Here is a 20,027-nt window from a genome sequence, read left to right on the forward strand (position 1 = left end):
TGCAGATGGACCCGAACCGGGACCGACCGCGCAGCCGTTCCCCGTCCCCCCCGCGTCCCGGCGGCAGCTTACCTGGCGTGGTGTCGAAGCGAGGCGGTTCCGGCGCTCGGTGTATTGACCCAGTAGCGCCGGAGAGCAACAGCGCCGAACCCACCGAAATGAATCAAAGCGCGGATTCTGCGGCTCGGCTCCGGTGCCGACCCACGGATCGGTTCTGATCAGAGTCCGATGTCTCCTAATTATCCAACATATTAACGGAAATCCTGCGCGCACACGCCCGTGAGCGGCGGGCATTCATAAATAACATTTACGGTGCCAGGAGGATGATGAAGAGGAGGAGGAGCGATGCTTCATGCTTCATCATCAGCACCTGCTCCGCTTTTCTCTCGCTTTCACTCCTCCACCCTCCGCAGACCGCAAACTGTCGAGCATCAGGCCACAAACCCTGCAGAAATAAAAAATAATCCAGCTGAAGGAAAACAAGGCTGCGGCGCAGGGGCCGATGGGAGCTGTAGTTTCCAGGCAGACGGCGGCTTGTTTACAGCAGCAGCTCTGCTGTGGCTCTCTGAAGGCTGTTAAAGGACAAACCTGCAGAAAACAGCACAGCAGATGTTCGCCTCCACCCTCACCTGCCTCCACCTGACCCAACCGCCCTAAAACTAAAGATGTGCCAAAATAAATTATTGCTTTGACGGTTGAGCTGCAGCCATCCTGTCTCTGCATCAAAGCAGCTGCTGAAATTACAGTTTTCTGGATCAATGAGAATTTCAAGATGGAAGATTTACAAGTTTTCACAGCAAAATTTTCTGGATCATCAATTTCTCCTTCAGAGTCCCGTTGCCACCAGAGCAGAGCTTGCTCAGCTGGCAGACGTGTCGACTGATGCCAGGAGGGCAAACCTGGAGGCAAGTCATCTTCTCTGATAATCTGAGGAATCTGGAGGAGAAGATGCTGAGAGCAGGCCCCACATGAGGCCCATGGCATCAACCTCCTGATCCAGGCTGTGTGGGGAGGTTCTGCCATGTTCTGCACAACGGAACCATGTTCCCCCAAACGTGCCAGAAACGGTTTGGTGATCTGAAGAGGCTGCATGCTGCAGGATCAAGTTACAGCTTTCAGGTCCAAACGTATATTTTAATCCTTTTAGAACCTGAACTCATTCAGGTGGAGGAGCAGAAACCCACTGAGACCAACTCCAGGCGGTTTGACCAATCAGGGAAGCAGAAGTTTAATAAAAGGAGAGAGCAGATCAGCCTGTAGGTTTTAACTCTTTATTTACATCTTTATTAGTCACATTTCACTTTACTCAAAGTAGCAGAGAAGTAAAAGAAATCTCAGACCACCACAAAGTGGCAGCATCCCCCCACTGATCAGGAGCTTTGTTTTAAAAAGAAAAAAAAAAAGGAAAGATGAAGAGGAGGAGCAGAGGATGAAGGTGAAGGACCAAAGAACCAGTGAGTGACAAACAGGACGGCAGGACAAACTCGTTGCTTTCCCCTCGGTGCAGGACTGACGTGACGCAGGTGAAAGGTGCTCAGAATGACGCAGTTCAATTAAAACAAGTGCAAACAATAAAGTGTCCATCTAGCACCCCCCCCCCCCCCCCCCCCCCCCCCCAGGAGGGCGGGCAGAACCCAGATCAGGGACGGATCCCTGCAGCCAGTGAAGCTGCTTTGTGGCAATTTTTTAAAAAGACAGGCGGGTTAGATGCTCCAGAACCACACATTGAAAAATGTTCAGGATCGGCAGGTAACAAGGACGGGTCCAGTTCGGTCGGCGACGGCTCGGCTCACATCCAATCGGATCCTCAGTACGGATTCCAGAAGAGCTGGTCAGAGAACACGGGAACCTGCTGGTCATCGGAGCTGAAGTCTAAGGACAGAGAAGATAGAGTCAAGCCTGGTTCTGGTTTCTTCCTGTTAAATTGTACATAGCCACGTTATATGCTTATTAAATCATAAATGTTTGATCATGGTAAAATAAAATTATACTTCCACTAAGCCTCCACCCTGATAGTGTTCTGATGATCCTTTGAGGATAAATGGAACCAGCACCAGGCGCAATTAGCTGATATAAATAGATGTGGCGCCATCTAGTGACAGTATCACAGAACTACCATAATGCCAGATTGCTTAATTAATAAATCAAAATTAAATAATGTCAGACTGAGTCTGATCCTCTGCAACGCCTCACAGTAAAGCAGAAGCTCGGCGTGATGAAGACCAACATTATTAATTAAATAAACGATCTACAGCAACTTTAACAGCTTCACATCAGAAATAAATGCTTTAATAATCCCAGAGGGAAATTACAGAACATTTACTCATGTCAGTCAACTCTGCGTAACATATGAGCCGTGGCTCATATGTTACGCATTATTTTTTAATAATAATAATAATAATAATAATAATACATTTAATTAAAAGCCGCCTTTCTGGTCACTTAAGGTCACCAAGATAAACGTCTAATTCAGTGAACACCAGCGTTCAGACTGGATTCCCAGAGACATTCCAGGCTTTTCCCCTCATAGAGTCAGATTTTTTTTAAGCTTCTTTTTCCCCCGCTGGATCTTGGACCATTTTCTTTTCCATTGTTTCACCAGGAGATGCTAATAGCCATTAGCTGCTTCCTTGTTTTAAGCCCTGCTGCACATGTGCAGTACATTCTGTTAAAATAGTAAATGAAGCCTTCTGCGTTTATTTACAAACAAATTGAGCAATAAATAAAGAAATAAATAACCAAAAACAACAACAACACACCAGCAGGACGTGATATGAAAACCAGAGTGAGTTAGACGTATAAATAAGTCAAAGTGGCTAAGCACCTTTAAAGGTGCATGAGGGATTGCTGCCAAGTCAACGACATGAAAACCTTTGTTTCATGTTCAAAACTCAAGTTACTGAAAAATTAAAGTGAACAGCCAATTATATTCAAAGTGCAGGTTTCCACTAAGCAGGGCGTCCAGGTCCAGGTAGAGAAAAGGAGCGTCACCTCACCTGGGGCGTGGTCAGTCTCCATCAGGAGGCGGAGCCAGTCGTTCATGCCGTCATCAGGGGTCAGCTGACTCCTGTGGGAGTAGCTGAGGCCAGGAGGGGAGCGAAGAGTCCTGCGGCTGTTCTCCGGCTGCTGAACAGAGGAAGACAGTCACTCACTGACTGATGAAGAGCAGATGGTGTTCAATATATTTACGGTCCTTCAAAAGCCTCTGAGCCTGATCTGGTTCTGATTTAGAACCGATAAAGCGCCGTTCATGGAGCTTTAACATCTGACGAGTTGGATCTGCAGCACAAACTGAATAAAATACAAGATCCAGAAGACAAACTCATTTCTGGAGGTCCAGAACGTGGACCAGGTGGACTCGGACCTAACCGGACCCTGGCTGTGTTCAGAGATCGGTTCAGACCTGCAGGACTCAGTTATGACCCAGAACCTCCAGTCAGACGTCTCTGCTGCACTTTTCAGTGTTTTCTCCACATCCTGAGCTCAGAACATCTGCTTGTCCTCGCATAAAAACCCGTCCACAGGAGAACCTGACCAGGTATAAACAGAGCAGCGAACCTGATGCAGGAGAGAAACTAGAAGACGTCAAGTTTTAGTCTTCAGGGAATAAACTCGGGTTCAGAACCGTTCCCTCAGCTCCTTTAAACTGAGCAGTTATGACATCAGGCGGGAAAAAGCTAGCCTCGTGAGACCATCCTGATCTCGCGAGCTTTCAAGGTTTCACTCGCAGATCAGTCTGGCTACTCTCCGTTAAAGAAAATTTGGAGCCGTTCACCAAACGAACCTCCAATCAGCGTTGGCTTTGAGGCGGGTTGAGGTGTGACGCAACGAGAAGCGCTACAGTTCAGTCTAAAGAACATGGCGGCTTCAGCCGATGAAACTAGCGTTAGCGTGGCTATCGAGCAAGTTTTATCGGAATTACAGAGTATTTCTTCACTGAAAGAAGAGCAAAACACTGCTCTGGAGGCTTTTCTCAGAGGAAAAGATGTTTCTGCTCTTCTCCCGACTGGTTTTCGGCAAGAGCTTGTGGTTGTGTTTTCGTCGTCGCTGTTAGTACGTCATATGCTTCGTTGATCTGATTGGTTTATTTGGCCCGTCTATCACCAACATAGGCCAATCAGCTAACCAGTATTTCCCCCCCCTTCCCAAAATTACTTCAACGGAAGGTTTCCAGATGGATATGGGGAGCAAATCCATCAGGCAGAGTCAGGTTAGGAAAAAGCAGCATTTCTGCTGAATTTCTCTTTTCATATAAGATTATAAACTCCATCTATAGCAAAGCCCATAAAATACATCAGTGTTCTGGTTTGAGACCAGCATCTCTAGGAAAGGCTGAACCGGTTGGTCTAAATGCACGAACCGGATCAAGAGTCTTTATCATTAACGCTGAATTAAAGGAACAGATTTTCTGTCTCTGCATCAGAGCCACACGGCTGATCTCCAGAAGGAAACCCAGACGCATCATAAATCTGAGTGTTTAGTTTTGATAGGACGCGGTGCGGGTCTGAGTTACCGGGGACAGCGGGACGGTCCAGGCTCCAGGGACCTCCGCAGACAGAGGAGACACGGAGGAGGCTTCAGAGGCTGCAGGAGTCTCCTTCTCTCTCTGCTCGTCTCCTCCGTCCTCACACAGGTCCGACGTCATCTTGGCCAGCTGGCTCTGCCTGCAGACACGAGAGCCGGCATCAGGATCGCTAACGGCCCGCATTCAGACCGAGGCTCGTTTATTCTGATGCTTTCTGGGAGACAGGTGAGGAAGATAAACTCAGTTTTATCTCCTCCTCTGAGAAACAAAAGCCTCCTGAGATCCGTCACCAGAGAGCTGAACCAGTTCTGGTCAGCAGAACCAGTTCTGCTGACCAGAACCAGTTCTGGTCATCAGAACCGGCCGGCTCCACCTACAGCTGCTCCACTGGGTCGGGCGTGGCCGGGGCGTCGCTGGTCGGAGGGTCCCACAGGTGCAGCGCCCGCCTCCACAGACGCACCTGCATGTCCCAGGAACGCCGGCTGTACTTCCGGTACTTGTTGGGAGTGGAGGGGTGGAGCTTCGGGTCCCTCAGGTGTCTGAGGACAGGTCAGTTCGTCAGGGGGCGGGGCTTATGCGTTCTACGGCAGGTGGCAGGTAAATAACCGTGGCTCTCACTTGGGGACTTGCTGGAGGTAGTTCTGGTAGCCGCTGGTGTTCTTGCCATACTGGATCTGTTTCTGCCGCCGCTTCAGGACCGCCGCGTTGGTCTCGGTGTTGGCCGGGTCCGGCAGGCGGGTGTAGCAGCGGGAGTACGGAGGCCTGCAGGACGAAGAGCGCAGCCTGAGCTACAGAGACCTGCTGCTGCCGGCAGGACAGTCCCACCTCTGACCCCTCACCATGAGGGCCAGACCTTATAAAAGCCTAAACATCCTGAAATCCCTCTGTTCATATTTCTAAAGCAGCAGATATCACCTTCTACAGGACTGTCTCAGAAAATTAGAATATTGGGATAAAGTTCTTTATTTTCTGTAATGCAATTAAAAAACATGAAATGTCATACATTCTGGATTCATTACAAATCAACTGAAATATCACAAGCCTTTTATTGTTTTAATATCGCTGATTATGGCATACAGCTGAAGAAAACTCAAAAATCCTATCTCAAAATATTAGAATATTTCCTCAGACCAAGTAAAAAAAAATTATAACAGCAAAACAAAATCAAACATTTGAAAATGTCCATTAATGCACTCAGTACTTGGTTGCTCAGATTACTGCATCAATGCGGCGTGGCATGGAGGCAGTCAGCCTGTGGCATTGCTGAGGTGTTATGGATGCCCAGGATGCTTCAATAGCGGCCTTTAGCTCATTTGCATTGTTGGCTCTGGTGTCTTTCAGCTTCTTCTTCACAATAGCCCACAAATTCTCTATGGGGTTCAGGTCAGGGGAATTGGCAGGCCAATCAAGGACAGTAATGCCATGGTCAGTACACCAGTTACTGGGAGAATCTGATGTCGTCTCTTAACCACTACCATACTTGGGATTTAGTTTACTGAACCAAGCTGAGTGTTTTTCAAGGCTCAGCAAACCCTGCAGTGTTTCCAGTTAATTAGACGATTCAACTGATTAGTTGAATAGCCTACTAGTATACTTTTTCACCATATTCTAATATTTTGAGATGGGATATTTGGGTTTCTTCAGCTGTAAGCCATAATCAGCGATATTAAAACAATAAAAGGCTTGCGATATTTCAGTTGATTTGTAATGAATCCAGAATGTTTTTTTAATTGCATTACAGAAAATAAAGAACTTTATCACAATATTCTAATTTTCTGAGACAGTCCTGTATATTTCTGAGGTAGAAACAGTCAGAATGGAGCGGACAGGTCCTGCCTACCTTTTGCTGTCCACATCATCCGTCCCCACAGCCACGCTGCTGGTGGACACTTTGAGGATGCAGCGCTCCAGGATGGACGGCCTGCAAGAAGAAAACGGCTCCAGGAAACGCTTCAAACATGCAGAAACAATATTCAGACCTAACTTTTAGTTTATGAAGTCTGGTTATTACTGTTAAACTTCTGTCTGCTGACAGGAAGGTTTGGATCATATCAAGAACCAGAAGGAACTTTAGGGCATTACAGAAAAGTCTGGATCACAGAGAACTGAAGACTTAATTTCATCTGGTTTCTACTTCATGGTTCCTGCAGAGCATCACAACAAATCTGAGCCGTTCGTGAGGAGGAGAGGAAAAACCTGCGAGGTTTGCTCCCGGCTCGCTCTCGTCCTCGAAGTCCACTGGTGGCCGGAGGAGACGGGATCGGAGACGCGTTGCTGGAGAAATCAGAAGCAAAGCTGTTAGAGCACAAATGTGACGCAATTCCTCCGTTTTCAGGTGATTCTATAAAACATTCGTGTGAGAGGGGCACCAGTCCACCTCAGGTTAACAGAGACTTATTCACGGATATTCTGGGAGAACAGAATGCAGAAACATCCCAGGATTTGAACCTGTGACCTTCTTGTTGCAAGGCAGCAGTACTACCAACTCATCAATGCAGCCCAATGACAGTACAGCCTAAACAAACGCTCATTCCTCAGTTAAAATGTGATAAATTTAGATTCCTGTGAATGAGAAACAGCCTGCAGAACGTCGTTCCCACCTCTCCCTGCAGGGGGCAGCGTTGACCCGGTGCCCAGGTAAACCTACCTGACCAGGCTGTCGTAGACGGAGCTGCAGCCGGGGAGGAGCCAGGGTTCAGGGGCGGAGCATCCCGAGGCGGGGGGCATCAGGTCGGGGAGGCCGTTCCACATGGCTGCAGACCAACCCTTGGCACAGACACACGACCAGGGGCTGAAAGAGAAGCTGGGCAGGAGCGGGCCCTCCAGTCAGAGCTCTGAACCTCACAAGGATCTGATTCAGAAAAGCAGGCGTCGTTAGTCGGTTTTCCTCTTTAAACACAAGCAGAGCTCCATCTTACAGCTGGAGTCCAGATGGAGAGCTGATGAAGCGTCGCCTCCAGCCGTACAGGTGGAGGTCAGAACGGCCTTCATCACTTCCTGCATCGCCCCAAACCTTCAGAGTTTCAGGTGCTTTGAGGTTTCATGCAGGAATTTACCCTCTGAGGATTCTTAATGCAGCTCCTGTTGTGTGCAACTGTCTCTGCCACCTTCACCTGATTCTCCCCCATAATAAATCCTAATGCTCTCATCTCCCTTCATCTCAGCAGGTTCACTGACATGCATTCACTGCAACACATCCCTAACAGAACGCTGGTGTCATAAATTAGTTTTAATATTCCTGCAACACCAATTCAGACCAGAAGCATCGGAAAACATCCAGTTTAACACGAAACATCTGAGAAAGACAAACTTCCTGAAGTCAAGACTGGTGAGGATGAGCCGATCTCTCCAACTAAAGATCATGAAACCTTTCAGGGAATCTGGAGGAACTTCAGAGTCCAAGCTGGACATCATTTACACTTCTCTGACGGCAACATTGGTGCAGAGAAGAAAAACGTCCTGCAGAACTTTAGAGCAACATCTGCTGCCTTCAGGACCACATCCATTAATTTTCACTAAAACCAAAGTCCAAAGTCCAAAGACGCCCGGACCGCCTGAAGCCGTCCCAGGCAGAAAACGGAGTCGGTTTTAATGGAGGAGAACGTAAGTGAGGGAAAAACTGCAGCCGGATGCATCTGGGAACACGCTGCATCCGTCAAAGCAGGAATGGAGGATGTTAAATGATTCAGGGGAATTCTCAGCTTTAAGATACATGCAAATAAAGCCTTTCTGTTCATAAACTGTTTGGTTTTCAGTTAATGATCTTGAGTTAGAAAACAAGCCATTCTGGGTGAAATGGTTCAAGCATTTCTGTAATTCTGATAAAACTGGCTGTTAATAAAAACCCAAATATCAGAACCTTACTGAACAATGAATTGGGGTTTATTCCAGAAAAGTGCTCTGACTGAACAGCATCATCCCTCCTCTCAGTACTTGGTACTTTTATATGAATTACAGCATCAGTGCAGCACTGAGGGGGTCCGACTGTGGTTCTGCCCAGGAAGCTTTGGGGGGGGGGGGGTTAGAGCCATGCCAGTGCTGGTGTTACCACGGTGATTAAAGCATGTAGCAGGCTGGTAGAAAATCCTGCTAAAAATTAAATCATTATCTCCATAATGTTCCTGGTCGATAAAACGCAGCGGACCAGAACCAGCAGGCGCCATGGTTCCACAAACGTCACACTAGACCTGTGGCAGCTTGGGTTTCAAACGTCTCCACTAACCCTGAACCCCCCCAGGTAGGAAGCTATGGGACATTCAGGAAGGGTTTAAACAGGACAGCTCTGATTCAAAGCTGCAGGCCACACCTTGTGACTCTCACCTAAACTCTTAACTGGACTTCACAATCCTCTGAAGGTCACTGTGCAGTTTTTCCTTCCACTCATCTTTCCATTAGCATGCTTGGATAACGCACTTAACAGCCAGCTTCCTCAGCAGAGACCTTTTGTGAATTACTCTTCCTGAGAAGGGCATCAGCGCCTGTCTGCAGGACGACTGTCAGGTCAGCAGTCTTCCTCATGACTGAATGGACCGCAACACGAACCCAATGGACATTTTTATATTAATTATACTAATCCTCTGAGAAAATCAAAAATTTTACATTAGCTGTGAGAATAATATCAAAAACATGTGTGATTAATCCATGTAATATGGGTTTCACATTTTTAATTGAATAAATTAACTTTTGTGAGAAGATGCTAACATAACTCTGTTTTATTAAGCAGATTCTATTTAATTCCCTCTGAATCACATCTAGGAGGCAAAGCTCAGAACAAGACATCAGATATCTGAACCAACAGGGGGACAAAAATACACCAAAAATTCATTCACAGGTCAGAATATCAAGACTGGAGCTTCTGGACACATTTAGAGTCAAATAACTTTAAATCTCTGAACAAACGGGTCATAAAAAAGCGAGAGATTACCTGCAGAAAATTATAACTTAAGCAACAGAAAGTGTTTAACTTGATCTCCTATTGTTTCTAAATGCTAAGCAGACCTGGTTCTGAGCCCAGAGTTCTGTCGGCAGGTTCTGGTTCGTACCTGGAGGACAGCAGCGGACTCTGAGCTGACGGTTCCACTCCGCTGGTAGACATTTCTGTTCTTGACTTTCAGACAGACACGCCATCATTCGGCTTTCTCGGCCTTATAATGAGGTACACCTGCGGCAGCGGGGGAGGGGGCGGGGCCTGAGGCTCACCTGACCCACACCTGGGACATTCCTGTTCTCTAGGATCATCCACGTCTCGGTAGGTGTCCGCAGGCAACATTTCAGACACAAATCGCTTTTAAAAGAACGATTTCAGACGGATACACTGCATCCAGTTAACATTTATTCTGTTTTTTTATTTCCCTAATAATGATCTGCCTTATTTCCCCCGCTACATCCGGGTGCCTCCTGCAGGGGGCGCTGTTCGTCACAAATCTAAAAGTTTCAGCCATTTCCGGTAACAGAATTAACAAGATGGCGTCAGGCAGCGGGGTGAGTTTTTTTAATAGTATAGTATAACGAATTTATTTTTACTTTTTAAACTATAAAACTTGACATTTCCTACAGTTTGCGCTACGCTTCGACAGGAACCGCGTACAGCTTCGCCTCGATCCGTTCAAAGAGCCTCGGAGCGCCGTTGTTAGCCGCCGTCATGCTAGCAAACAACGATGTAAACCCTAGTCACGCATTTTCACACTTTGTGACGATAATTCACTCAAACACGGATAGATGACGAGTCGACGTCAGTAGTTTGCGCTGATTTGATGTCATCCTGAAGCAAATCTGACGATAAATGCGGGTTTAGCTTTTAGCCGTAGCGCCGCTAGCAGCTCCCACAACACAACTTCCGGTGTGTGTCAAAATAAAGTCCGCGTCAAAAATATTCTAAAAAGCTGATTATCTGGGATGTTAGAACTGCGGCTTTTTATTCTGCGGGAAAACTCAGTTTGGATTCTCTCTATTTGGGGTGAAAAACTACAAGAACAATTAGCAAGAACAACATTTATTGTCTCTATTTCAAAAAGTTAATCTCTTTTCTTACAGAGTGAAATATTGTTATTGTTATTGTGATGATTTTGGTTTACAGGTAATGAAAAGACAGGATTCAGCGTGTCAGGATATATATATATATATATATATATATATATATATATATATATATATATATATATATATATATATATATATATATATATAAAATGTTTCTATTTAAAAGGAGAACTTAGTGCAGATCAGAGAAAAACAACTTTATTACTGCAAGATGAATGTTTGGTCAGAAATGTTTAAAAGCTGATCAGAATTCCTTTCAGATCATTTTAGTTTATTTTTCTCCAATGCACAACAAATTTCATCTCCAGACTAACGGAGACGTAAAGCTGGAGTTACGGAGGAGCCGTCTGGGTTTGAGCCTTTTCGTTTCTACAGCCTAGAAACTTTTCTTCTTCTCTTCCAGTCGAGTAAGAACGACTTCCGTCGGAAGTGGGACAAAGACGAGTATGAAACCCTCGCTCAGAAACGGCTGGCGGAGGAGAGGGACAGCGAGAAGAGAGATGGTGAGGAGAACCTGGAGAACCCGCTGCTCCACTGTCCAACAACTGATTTCATGCTGATTGTCTTTATTTCTTTTAAAGTCAGACAGAAACAACTGAGATCTAAACCCAGCAGTTGCAGTTTTAGAGGTTTTATTTGTGATGGTGTTTTTTTTTTCGGCGTCCCTCTCAGGAAAATTGCCTCCGCCAGTCAAGCGGGAACTCCTGCGCCACCGAGACTACAAAGTGGACCTGGAGTCCAAACTGGGGAAGACCATCGTCATCACCAAGACGACTCCCCAGGCGGAGATGGGCGGGTCGGTACCCGACGTTTTAAAAAGTTTGAAGCGTTCAGCCTGGATCTCCTGCTCATTTCTTCTTCTTCTGCTCCAGGTATTACTGTAACGTCTGTGACTGCGTGGTCAAGGATTCAATCAACTTCCTGGATCACATCAACGGGAAGAAACGTGAGTCCTGGCCGCAACCGCCGCCTTCAAATGTTCACACGCTGCTCAAAGTCAAGCTGCAGATGGAGCGTTTTAAACCTGAACCGTACCGGCTTTATTTATAAAGCGCTTTAAAACAACCTCAGCTGAAACAAAGTGCTGCATAAACAAAAAAAAACATAGAGATGTGACATAGGAACGATAGATTACACAACAGAACTAATTTAGGACCAGGAAGGTCAAACTAAGTCTCGCTGAAGTTTGTAGCCTAAGAATAAAATCGAGTAAAGAATAAACCTGGGTTTTTAGAAGAGTTGTGAAATCAGGCTGTAATGTGCAGGAGGTTATTCTGCAGCCGAGGCTCAGCAATGGAGAAGGTTCTGAACTCTCTGAGCTTCCTGCTGGACCTCGGCTCCACGTTTAAAACCATTAAAAACCATCAGAAGTCTGATTGCATCACCGTGTCTAAAGCGACCTTCATCCAGGAAGGTCAGCAATAGGGCTGAACGATTTTGGAAAATAATCTAAATGCGATTTTTTTTTCTTAATATTGCGATTTAATGCGATTTTTTTTTTTTCAGTTTAATTTATCATGTCTTTTTAAACATATACAAACAATAAATCATTTTGTTTCCTCGCCATGTGGATTAGTTGCTAAAGATCCGCAGCATCTAAACTCAGAGCAGAAATGATTGCGTTCTGACTACAATATATTTCAACCAAAATTGCAATTTTGACTTTTCTCTGCGTTAACCACAAGCAACAAAAATGGCGTCTAAATATAGATGTTTGTAAACAAGGACTATTTAAAACAAGAACTTTTAATGTTTCTATTAATCAGAATATTATTCAAGAGAACAGCTTTTAATTGATTTGGACATCAATCCTTGTTGAACATAAAGTGCAACCAACAAACAAGTCTATGTATTAAACTGATTGACCTGTACTTAATGCTATGTATGATTATATAAACTCTAAAACAAGTAATAAAATTAGATTATCTCACTGCTGCAACTGTCTTCCCTTCCATGTGGAGGCAAATCCACTTTAAACATTTTACCAACACCTAATGGACGCGTCTAATTCCCTAATTGTTATATAGCCAAAAATTGCAGACTCTGCGATTTGGAAATTGTTTTTTTTTTTTTATCGCAATTATATTGAAAATGCGATTAGTTGTTCAGCCCTAGTCAGCAAGCAGTTTAGATCTTTACTGACTCACTTCTTAGTTCATCTCTGAGTCTCTATTTTTACAGTTAACGAGTAAACGAGAGGATTTTCAGCATGATCCGTTTTATTCCTTTAAATCAGGAATGTTGTGATGCCTGGTTGCTGACGGACGTCTTTCCTGGGGGAAATATGATAAATTCAGTGTAACATGAGGGGGTCCAGACTGGGACAGGTGTGTAACAGGAAGTGTGTGTGTGTGTGTGTGTGTGTGTGTGTGTGTGTGTGTGTGTGTGTGTGTGTGTGTGTGTGAGCAGATCAGAGGAACCTGGGCATGTCCATGCGGGTGGAGCGATCGTCTCTGGATCAGGTGAAGAAACGCTTCGAGGTGAACAAGAAGAAGCTGGAGGAGAAGCAGAAGGAGTACGACTTCGAGGAGCGCATGAAGGAGCTGCGCGAGGAGGTGAGGAGGGAGGCCACGCCCCCCAGTGGTCACCTGATTACCACCTGCAGAATGAGTATTAAGATTAAAAATAAGATTAAACTGAAGATTTCAGGAAACATGATTTTAATTTGCTCATAACCAGTGAGAGGAGCTCTTAGTTCCAGCTGACATGTTGTCACAGAGTGACGCCTCCTGGCCCCATAAACTATCTCTGCTCTTTTCTGACGGCCGGTTGTGTTTTCAGGAGGAGAAGGCCAAGGCCTACAAGAAGGAGAAGCAGAGGGAGAGGAAGCGGCGAGCCGAGGACGACGTGGACTTTGAGGAGGACGATGAGATGGCGGCTGTGATGGGCTTCTCTGGTTTTGGCTCGTCCAAGAAGAGTCACTGATGCAGAGACGCTTGTAGAGACTTTCAGAGCAGGATGAGACTGGAAGGCCGAGCCGAGGAGTCCCCATGGAAGCGTCCCGGTCCAGACTTCATTCCCAGCCAGACTCTTATTTTGGTAGATCGATAGTTTAAACCTGTCTGCGGCTCACAGGTGAGACAGGAGGCGGCTCTGAGCGGCTGATTGGTCGGCTGAGGAGCTGAAGGAAGAGACGGAGGACCAAGATCTGCAGAAGATTCCTTCAAGACGAGAGTCTGACTGACATCTGCGTTTATCTGCTTAACGACCTGTAAAAGTTTTACTTTGATCGTTTGTCGGGATGCAGCTGGCTGCGCTTTTCACTTCTGGACCAAATTTAAAGTTTAGGATTTGTGGAGTGGAAAAGAAAGAAGCTTCAGACGGTGGGAGGCGAGGAGCTCAGACAGCTGCTGGGTTTTTTTTTTTTTTGTCTCACGTTCATGTTTTAATAAACGTTTTATTCCTGAAGGGTTGGCGTGTTTATCAGCTTCATAACATTAATCAGGAAATGAAACCAGTCCACGTCTAAAATTCACCAGTTTCTGGTTCCTAGATTTCACCGATATTTAATCCAGACTCTTGGGTAAAGCTGCTTCAGTGTTCTGTGTCTTCTGGTCCGTTAGCGATCCGAGGAAAGCCAGCGCCGTGAAGCTGCGGCTGGTTTGGTTGTGGCTGAGACTCCGGCTCCAGGATCTGGACCTGGTTGAGCTGAGAGAGAGAAGTCGGCTTCAGCTACGATCCGCGGCTGAATCAGCGTTTGATCAACAGGAAGAAGACGAGGAAGTTTACCGTTTCCTCTGAGCTGCTGGTTAATGACCAAATCGAGCTGAGACTCACTGCTGTGAGTTCACTGTGAGGCGTCGCTGCTCCTCTAATTTATCTTCCTGCTGAGAAACAAAGCGCCGACCAGGGAACCTCCAGCCTGGTTACCGGAGATTAAACACGTTTCCCTGCATCTAAACTTTGTGTTTTATCCTGAGAATCTCTATAAAAATACGTTAAGTTACCTCCATCATTGTAAAAAAAAAAAGAAAGCATCTAAAATTTTTAACACGTTGGGTTGAATATTTTTAGTGGCTCATTTCAGAAAGAGAAACTCGGATTTATCACAGGTTCAATTATTTCAGGCCTTAATTTCTTCTGCGTCTGACGATTATAGCTTTCAGAGAATGAAAAAGAGGATCGGAATATTCCATCAGATGAAAATGCTTTAAACAGAAATATTAGGCTTCTAATGTTTCTATGCAGCCGGTGCCACAGATTCTCTCCATGGACTTAATTAACTGGTTTGTGACACCAGGAGTTTCCTCAATATTAAAGTCTTCTGAGGCTGAACTTTTCATTATCTGCCAGACAAAAATAATCAAAATGACAAGAAACAAATCAATCTTTACAATAATGCAAGTTTCACTTCCTGAAAGGAGTGACAAAATTATCGATTTGTCCAAAGTTGAGCTGCTGTGGTGCTCAGTGCTTCCTGTGTTGTTTACTGGCTGCTGCTGAGCTGCTCGTCATCAGAGAAAATAGCAGCTGTAGTCATTGACACTCACTTTCAGGCAGGATGTGGTGCGTCTGTGTGGTCTAATGCCACCAGTAGAACAGGCCTGGGGTCTTTGAGTCACAGTTTCCATCAATATTTCATGTGTTTCCACCTTTACAGTCACGTTAAACAAACTAGAATCTGGCCCTGAGGCTCGTTTGTTAGATTAAAAGTACCTTTTGAAGTGAACAACCATCAAGCTGAGATTTCTGCTATAAATATCTTTTTATTTTTTTTGGTTTTTAATCTTAACTATTTTTTCATTGGCTGTAAACAGAAAATAATCTTAAATAACAAAAATCAGGGTTTGAAAAATCAGGCTGTAAATAATCAATATATTATGTAGCCAGTTACTGAAATAAATGATCTTTCTAATCTATTGAATGGTTCTGCACATGAAGATTTTGTGATTAATCACGATTAATATCAAATAAATGAAATAAAAACGAGTTTCCTGCAGCTTTCAGGGTCTCCGGCTTTTTGCTGCCAATTATTCAGCCCATCTCGGCTGATTTCTGATCGTTGGACTTCTTGTTTACACGGTTACTGTTTGTGTTATGGATGCAGGACGTTGTGTCGCTCCCCCACATCATCACACCCTCCACCGTTCTCTACTGTTAGAACCACATGTGCAAAGTTTCACCTTTGCTCTCCTACAGATAAAACCACAGCCTCAACAGCACAGAGAAAAAATAAATAAATCATGATCCAATTTATTTATTTTTAAGCATCCAGATGTCCCTGTGGTCTAAGTGATCTTCATCAGTGGTTCTCTGAGCTTTATGAAGGTCTTCATCATAGTTGATGTGTGCCAAGCTGTGTTGCTGAGACCTGGTTTGGAACGTGTAACGACACTAAATGGCTCATCGTGTCCTGGACGACATTTTAAACCAGAGATCTGCAACCTGCAGCTCCACTAGTGGACCTTCAACAACATCTCTAAATAAATTATAAAGAACCACCTTTTTAAATATAGACATAACAAAAACAGGTTTGGATATTTGGTTTGACACTAAAATACCAGCAGTTACTTTTTAGATCTCGTTTTTCTTGTCTTCAGGTTACGAGCTGTGTGTGTTTGTTTTTAACTATATTCCACATATATCAACATCCCATAGAAAAGCAAAGCTCCATTCTATTTTTTCAAATGTTTTTAGGACCTAAAAAAAAGAAATAAAACGATTGTTCTTTTAAAATGAAAAATATTAGCTGTTTATCAAAGTTTTAAGTTTTCCTTTCTGAAAAGGTCATGTACCATTTGCAACCAAAATTACTTTAAATGGGGCCTTGGGCAATATTAACTCTTCATCTATACCAGGGCTCTGCAGCGTTTACCGTCTAAAGAGACGTTTTTTCTTCAGTCCACATGAATTAAACTGGTTCAGAGCTGCAAAAAAATGTTGCCTGGCCTTTTGAATAAAGACAAGTTATAATTTTTGATAAAGATCTACTGTAGGAAATATGTTGTCATCATTAAAGAAACGCCCCTTTATGTCTATTTTGAGGTTTGAAAAAAGTATCATAGTTTCCAACATAATGAAAAAAATATTGATTTAATATTAAATATTACTGGCAGTTTTAGCATGATTCAGTTGAGAAAGCAAAAGCAATTAATCCAAGAATAAACTGCTAAAATCTGCATTTATTATCATTATTACATTTAAATACCACATTAAAAATATAATTTGTAGCCAAAGTTATTAAGAGCCACTGTGCAAAACCACAAAGCCACTTGCGGCTCCAGAGCCACAGGTTGCAGACCCCTGATCTATACCAACATCTTTACACAAAAAATATTCACAGGCATGAAAAAAGATTCAACGTGGTTATTAAATCTGTCTGTGGATGGATTCTGTCGACCAGAGAGAGTCAGACTGACAGATTCCCTGGTTCCTGGTTGTATGCTAAGGTAAACTAAAATATACTTGTAGTGTTTTCTCCCAACATTCCCAGTTAGAAAAACATGAACTTTCCCTAAAGTCAGAACTCTAACAGAGAAAGTTGGAGCGCGCTGAAAAGCAAACCCAGTATCACACGTTTATGAAGGTTGTCCATAAAACCATAAAACCCAGCACCTCTGACCGCTGGGAGCTAATTAAACTACTGGCAGACATGATGCTGTGAAACATCTGGAAATGTTACAATTTTGTTTTACTTTTTTGTACAAATAAAATTGAAAGAAATACGTTACTGGCTTAGTAAACAATTAGACATTCCAGTGTTTTCTGACTTAGGCTACAACCTGAGACAGCTAAAATCATAGACTAAACTTAATATGCTAAAGCAGGATGTGCTACAATATGCTAAGCTAACATGCGCTATAGTATGCTGTGCTAAGCTAAAATAGGAAATAGTATTTTTTGTTAGGCTTAGCTAAATAGCTTAATAAATCTTCATTTAGTAAACAAATTTAGGATAAACTAGGCTAATGAAAGCAAAACTTTACTAAAGTTAATATAACCTAGCCAGGACAGGCTAAAGTAAAGGGAAACTATGAGATAGGCTTAACTAACAGATTAGTAACTTAAATTATCACTGTCTAGTAAGCTAAGGTCTGCTAAGAACTAAAACAGGCTACGGTAAGCTAATGCTAAATTAAGCAAAAGTAAGAGAAGTTATCTCTAGATAACAGTTTATGGGCCTTTCTCAAAACTCCAAAGTTTCATTTATTTTTTATTCTTAGTGGGATATTCAACAACACCTGCTGGTCAAAAAGGTATTATTGCCGAAAACGGAACCTTTGTGATGATTGGTATCTTGCTAAATTAGTGGCACACATACTGCCTTGTTCTGCCTGCTTGTGTTTGAATGCATGCAATCGAAAGAAATATTTTTGTTTGCGGCTTCTGTGCTGAAAGTAGTTAACAGCAAAATAAATAGCAAATCTTACTGTTTTCCAACAGGTTTGAGGTCATTCCCTGCATGTCTCGCACTGGCAAGACGTTAAGGAAGGTTAAGCTAAGCTAAGTATGGCCCATCAGACTTCTCAACTTTTATCATAAGTTAAGAGTGAGATTATGCTAATTTGGGGGCGGGGCTTGTTTGGGGGCGGGGCTAACCGGACCCTGGAAGAGCCGGTGGAGTCAACTCCATCTCATTTTTATCCCACCAGACAATGAAGTAGACATGTATTACTTGTGTTAAAAAGAGAAAGAGACGTATTAATACTTTATTGTTCAGTTAATGGATTAAGACATAAAAAAATACACAATTGTTCAAATAATACTGAATAAAATTAAGTAGTTTTAAGTTATTGACCGAATTATTATACTGTTACACATTCATCTATGGGTTGTTTATCATTGTAAATCTATAACCTGATTGGTGAATCAGGCTGAGTTTCATCAAGCCTTTATGATCCCCTCAGCAGCAACACTGAAGCACACACTGAAGCGCTGCGTCTTTACGCACGATCCAGCTGCTGATGTCTCCCTCTTTTCAGCTCCATGCACTTCTAGACTGTTACAGTTTATAACATTCTCATCACCTTTCACAGCGACAGGTTTCTCAGTCAGTCGCCGCGCTGACATGACAAATCTCTATTGCTCTCGTCAGTGCGCTCTGGGCGCCCAGAAAGCACCTGCTCCGAGGGAAAGGAGGGGAGGGAGAGGAGCAAGCGCGGAGGCACAGAAATACGGTGCTTGCAGTTAAAAAATGCAGAATTAATAAAAACAAAACTTATAAACAGACTAAGTGGCGTTTTAAACTGCATCTGGTTAGCAGAACTGTTTTATGATCCAGCGTGCAGCCATGACTGGTTCTGAATGAACCGGTCATCTTGCAGCAGCTCCACCCCCGCCTCCTCCCCTCCTGTGTACACGGTACAGGACCTTACCGGCTCACTTTCACCACTGTTAAGACTAAAATTATTAATAACTCTGATCACTCTTCCTGCTGCTCTGTTAACACGAACTGCAGCAGGAATTACTGATGGCCACAAGCTGTGAAAGAAGCCGAAACAGCTCAGCAGAAGGCGGAGTTTTGTCGTCCGCAGCCCAGATGGGCTTTGTGATTTTTATGCGTGAGAAATTCCATGTTTGCGTGTGAAATGTCATGTGTTGCGTGTGAAATGCCACGTGTTGCGTGTGAGCGTGTGAAGTCAGTGAAATGCGTGTGTCACACGGTCAATGCGTGAGAGTTGAGAGCACTGGTATGGCTAACCTAGCTAGGTATGCTAAGCTAAGATGAGCCAGTTTGGCCTCCATTTATCAAAGCTAAGCTAGCAGTTTGTTTTTAATAATGTTTTATTCTTCGTTTGCTTCATTAGAAACACTGTTACCTTTAATTTGGTAATCTGCTGCTGAAGCCAACCAGACGTGCTGGTTCTGAGGATCTTACATAACAAATAAACTTGCACATGCTGAGTTATTTGTGTCTCCTTAATGTCGTCAGACTTCTTTTCTTTATTTGGGCTTCATATGAAACTAATGTTTAGCTGAATTTTATTAGAACCAGAACCAAGAACAGGAACCAGTTAGTCATTATGTCTGTATACAGAGGAAAATGTATCATTCAATAAACCTTTTCAGAGTTAGTGCTATAAATATAACTTAGTGGGTTGTTGCATATTTCAGAATAAATTTACATTTTTACACATCAGTGCTGCTGTTACTGTCAGTTGCAACCACTTCTGCATGTGGAGGCTGCTTATTTTCATGTCTGCACCTTTCTCCCCCAGCTGCAGGTTTCTGAGTCATCAAACTCAGGAAGCATGTGTCAATAATCAGACGGCGAGGCGGTTCTGACTCCTCGGACGCTCCTCTGGACCCCCAGCTCAGACATTACCCAGTGGAGAGTGTCGGTTTATTAGCTGCACACTAAGCGTGACCGAGGAGCAGGAACATGGGGGTGTTCATGTGACACAAGCACATTTCAACAGTTTCTTAACCACACCGCATTTCTGAGCATCCAAATGTGTGGTCCACAGAAAGGGTTTGATTTATAAATAAAAAGCCATCATAATGACATGCTTTGTAGTTGAAT

The 20,027-nt window shown here is 43.8% G+C and overlaps 2 protein-coding genes across 5 annotated transcripts; one reads left to right on the plus strand and one right to left on the minus strand.

Moving 5' to 3' along the window:
* Positions 1-1,377: 1,377 nt before the first annotated feature.
* On the minus strand, positions 1,378-9,728 carry slbp2 (stem-loop binding protein 2). Of its 4 annotated transcripts, none has more exons than XM_036142695.1 (9): positions 9,568-9,728; positions 7,173-7,316; positions 6,722-6,799; positions 6,366-6,446; positions 5,144-5,287; positions 4,903-5,064; positions 4,514-4,664; positions 2,997-3,126; positions 1,378-1,872 (listed from the first exon to the last, which is right to left on the minus strand). In XM_036142695.1, exons 1-9 carry the CDS (start codon positions 9,618-9,620, stop codon positions 1,808-1,810), a joined length of 1,008 nt encoding a protein of 335 aa, XP_035998588.1. In that variant the 5' UTR covers positions 9,621-9,728; the 3' UTR covers positions 1,378-1,807. The 4 variants fall into 4 exon arrangements, with proteins under 4 accessions (XP_035998588.1, XP_035998587.1, XP_035998586.1 ...); XM_036142694.1 differs by having other exon boundaries at positions 2,997-3,123; positions 7,173-7,328; positions 9,568-9,727; XM_036142693.1 differs by having other exon boundaries at positions 7,173-7,328; positions 9,568-9,724.
* Positions 9,729-9,910: 182 nt separating this feature from the next.
* zmat2 (zinc finger, matrin-type 2) lies at positions 9,911-13,654 on the plus strand. Its single transcript, XM_012856725.3, has 6 exons — positions 9,911-10,006; positions 10,968-11,067; positions 11,237-11,360; positions 11,437-11,510; positions 12,974-13,119; positions 13,346-13,654. The coding sequence occupies exons 1-6, from the start codon at positions 9,989-9,991 to the stop codon at positions 13,487-13,489; spliced, it is 606 nt and encodes a 201-aa protein (XP_012712179.2). The 5' UTR covers positions 9,911-9,988; the 3' UTR covers positions 13,490-13,654.
* Positions 13,655-20,027: the final 6,373 nt, after the last annotated feature.

This window comes from Fundulus heteroclitus, chromosome 11 (genome assembly GCF_011125445.2).
Source record: "Fundulus heteroclitus isolate FHET01 chromosome 11, MU-UCD_Fhet_4.1, whole genome shotgun sequence".
In the NCBI taxonomy this organism is placed as follows: Eukaryota; Metazoa; Chordata; class Actinopteri; order Cyprinodontiformes; family Fundulidae; genus Fundulus; species Fundulus heteroclitus.

Excerpts from the sequence above, each read along its gene's own strand:
- slbp2 (XM_036142693.1), bottom strand. The coding sequence starts at position 9,620 with ATGTCTACCAGCGGAGTGGAACCGTCAGCTCAGAGTCCGCTGCTGTCC. Across the intron at positions 7,329-9,567 it reads AGTCCGCTGCTGTCCTCCAG|CTTCTCTTTCAGCCCCTGGT; the intron begins GTACGAACCAGA and ends GCTCCTGCCCAG. Across the intron at positions 6,800-7,172 it reads GTCTACGACAGCCTGGTCAG|CAACGCGTCTCCGATCCCGT; the intron begins GTAGGTTTACCT and ends TGATTTCTCCAG.
- zmat2 (XM_012856725.3), top strand. Across the intron at positions 11,361-11,436 it reads CCCCAGGCGGAGATGGGCGG|GTATTACTGTAACGTCTGTG; the intron begins GTCGGTACCCGA and ends CTTCTGCTCCAG. Across the intron at positions 13,120-13,345 it reads TGAAGGAGCTGCGCGAGGAG|GAGGAGAAGGCCAAGGCCTA; the intron begins GTGAGGAGGGAG and ends TTGTGTTTTCAG.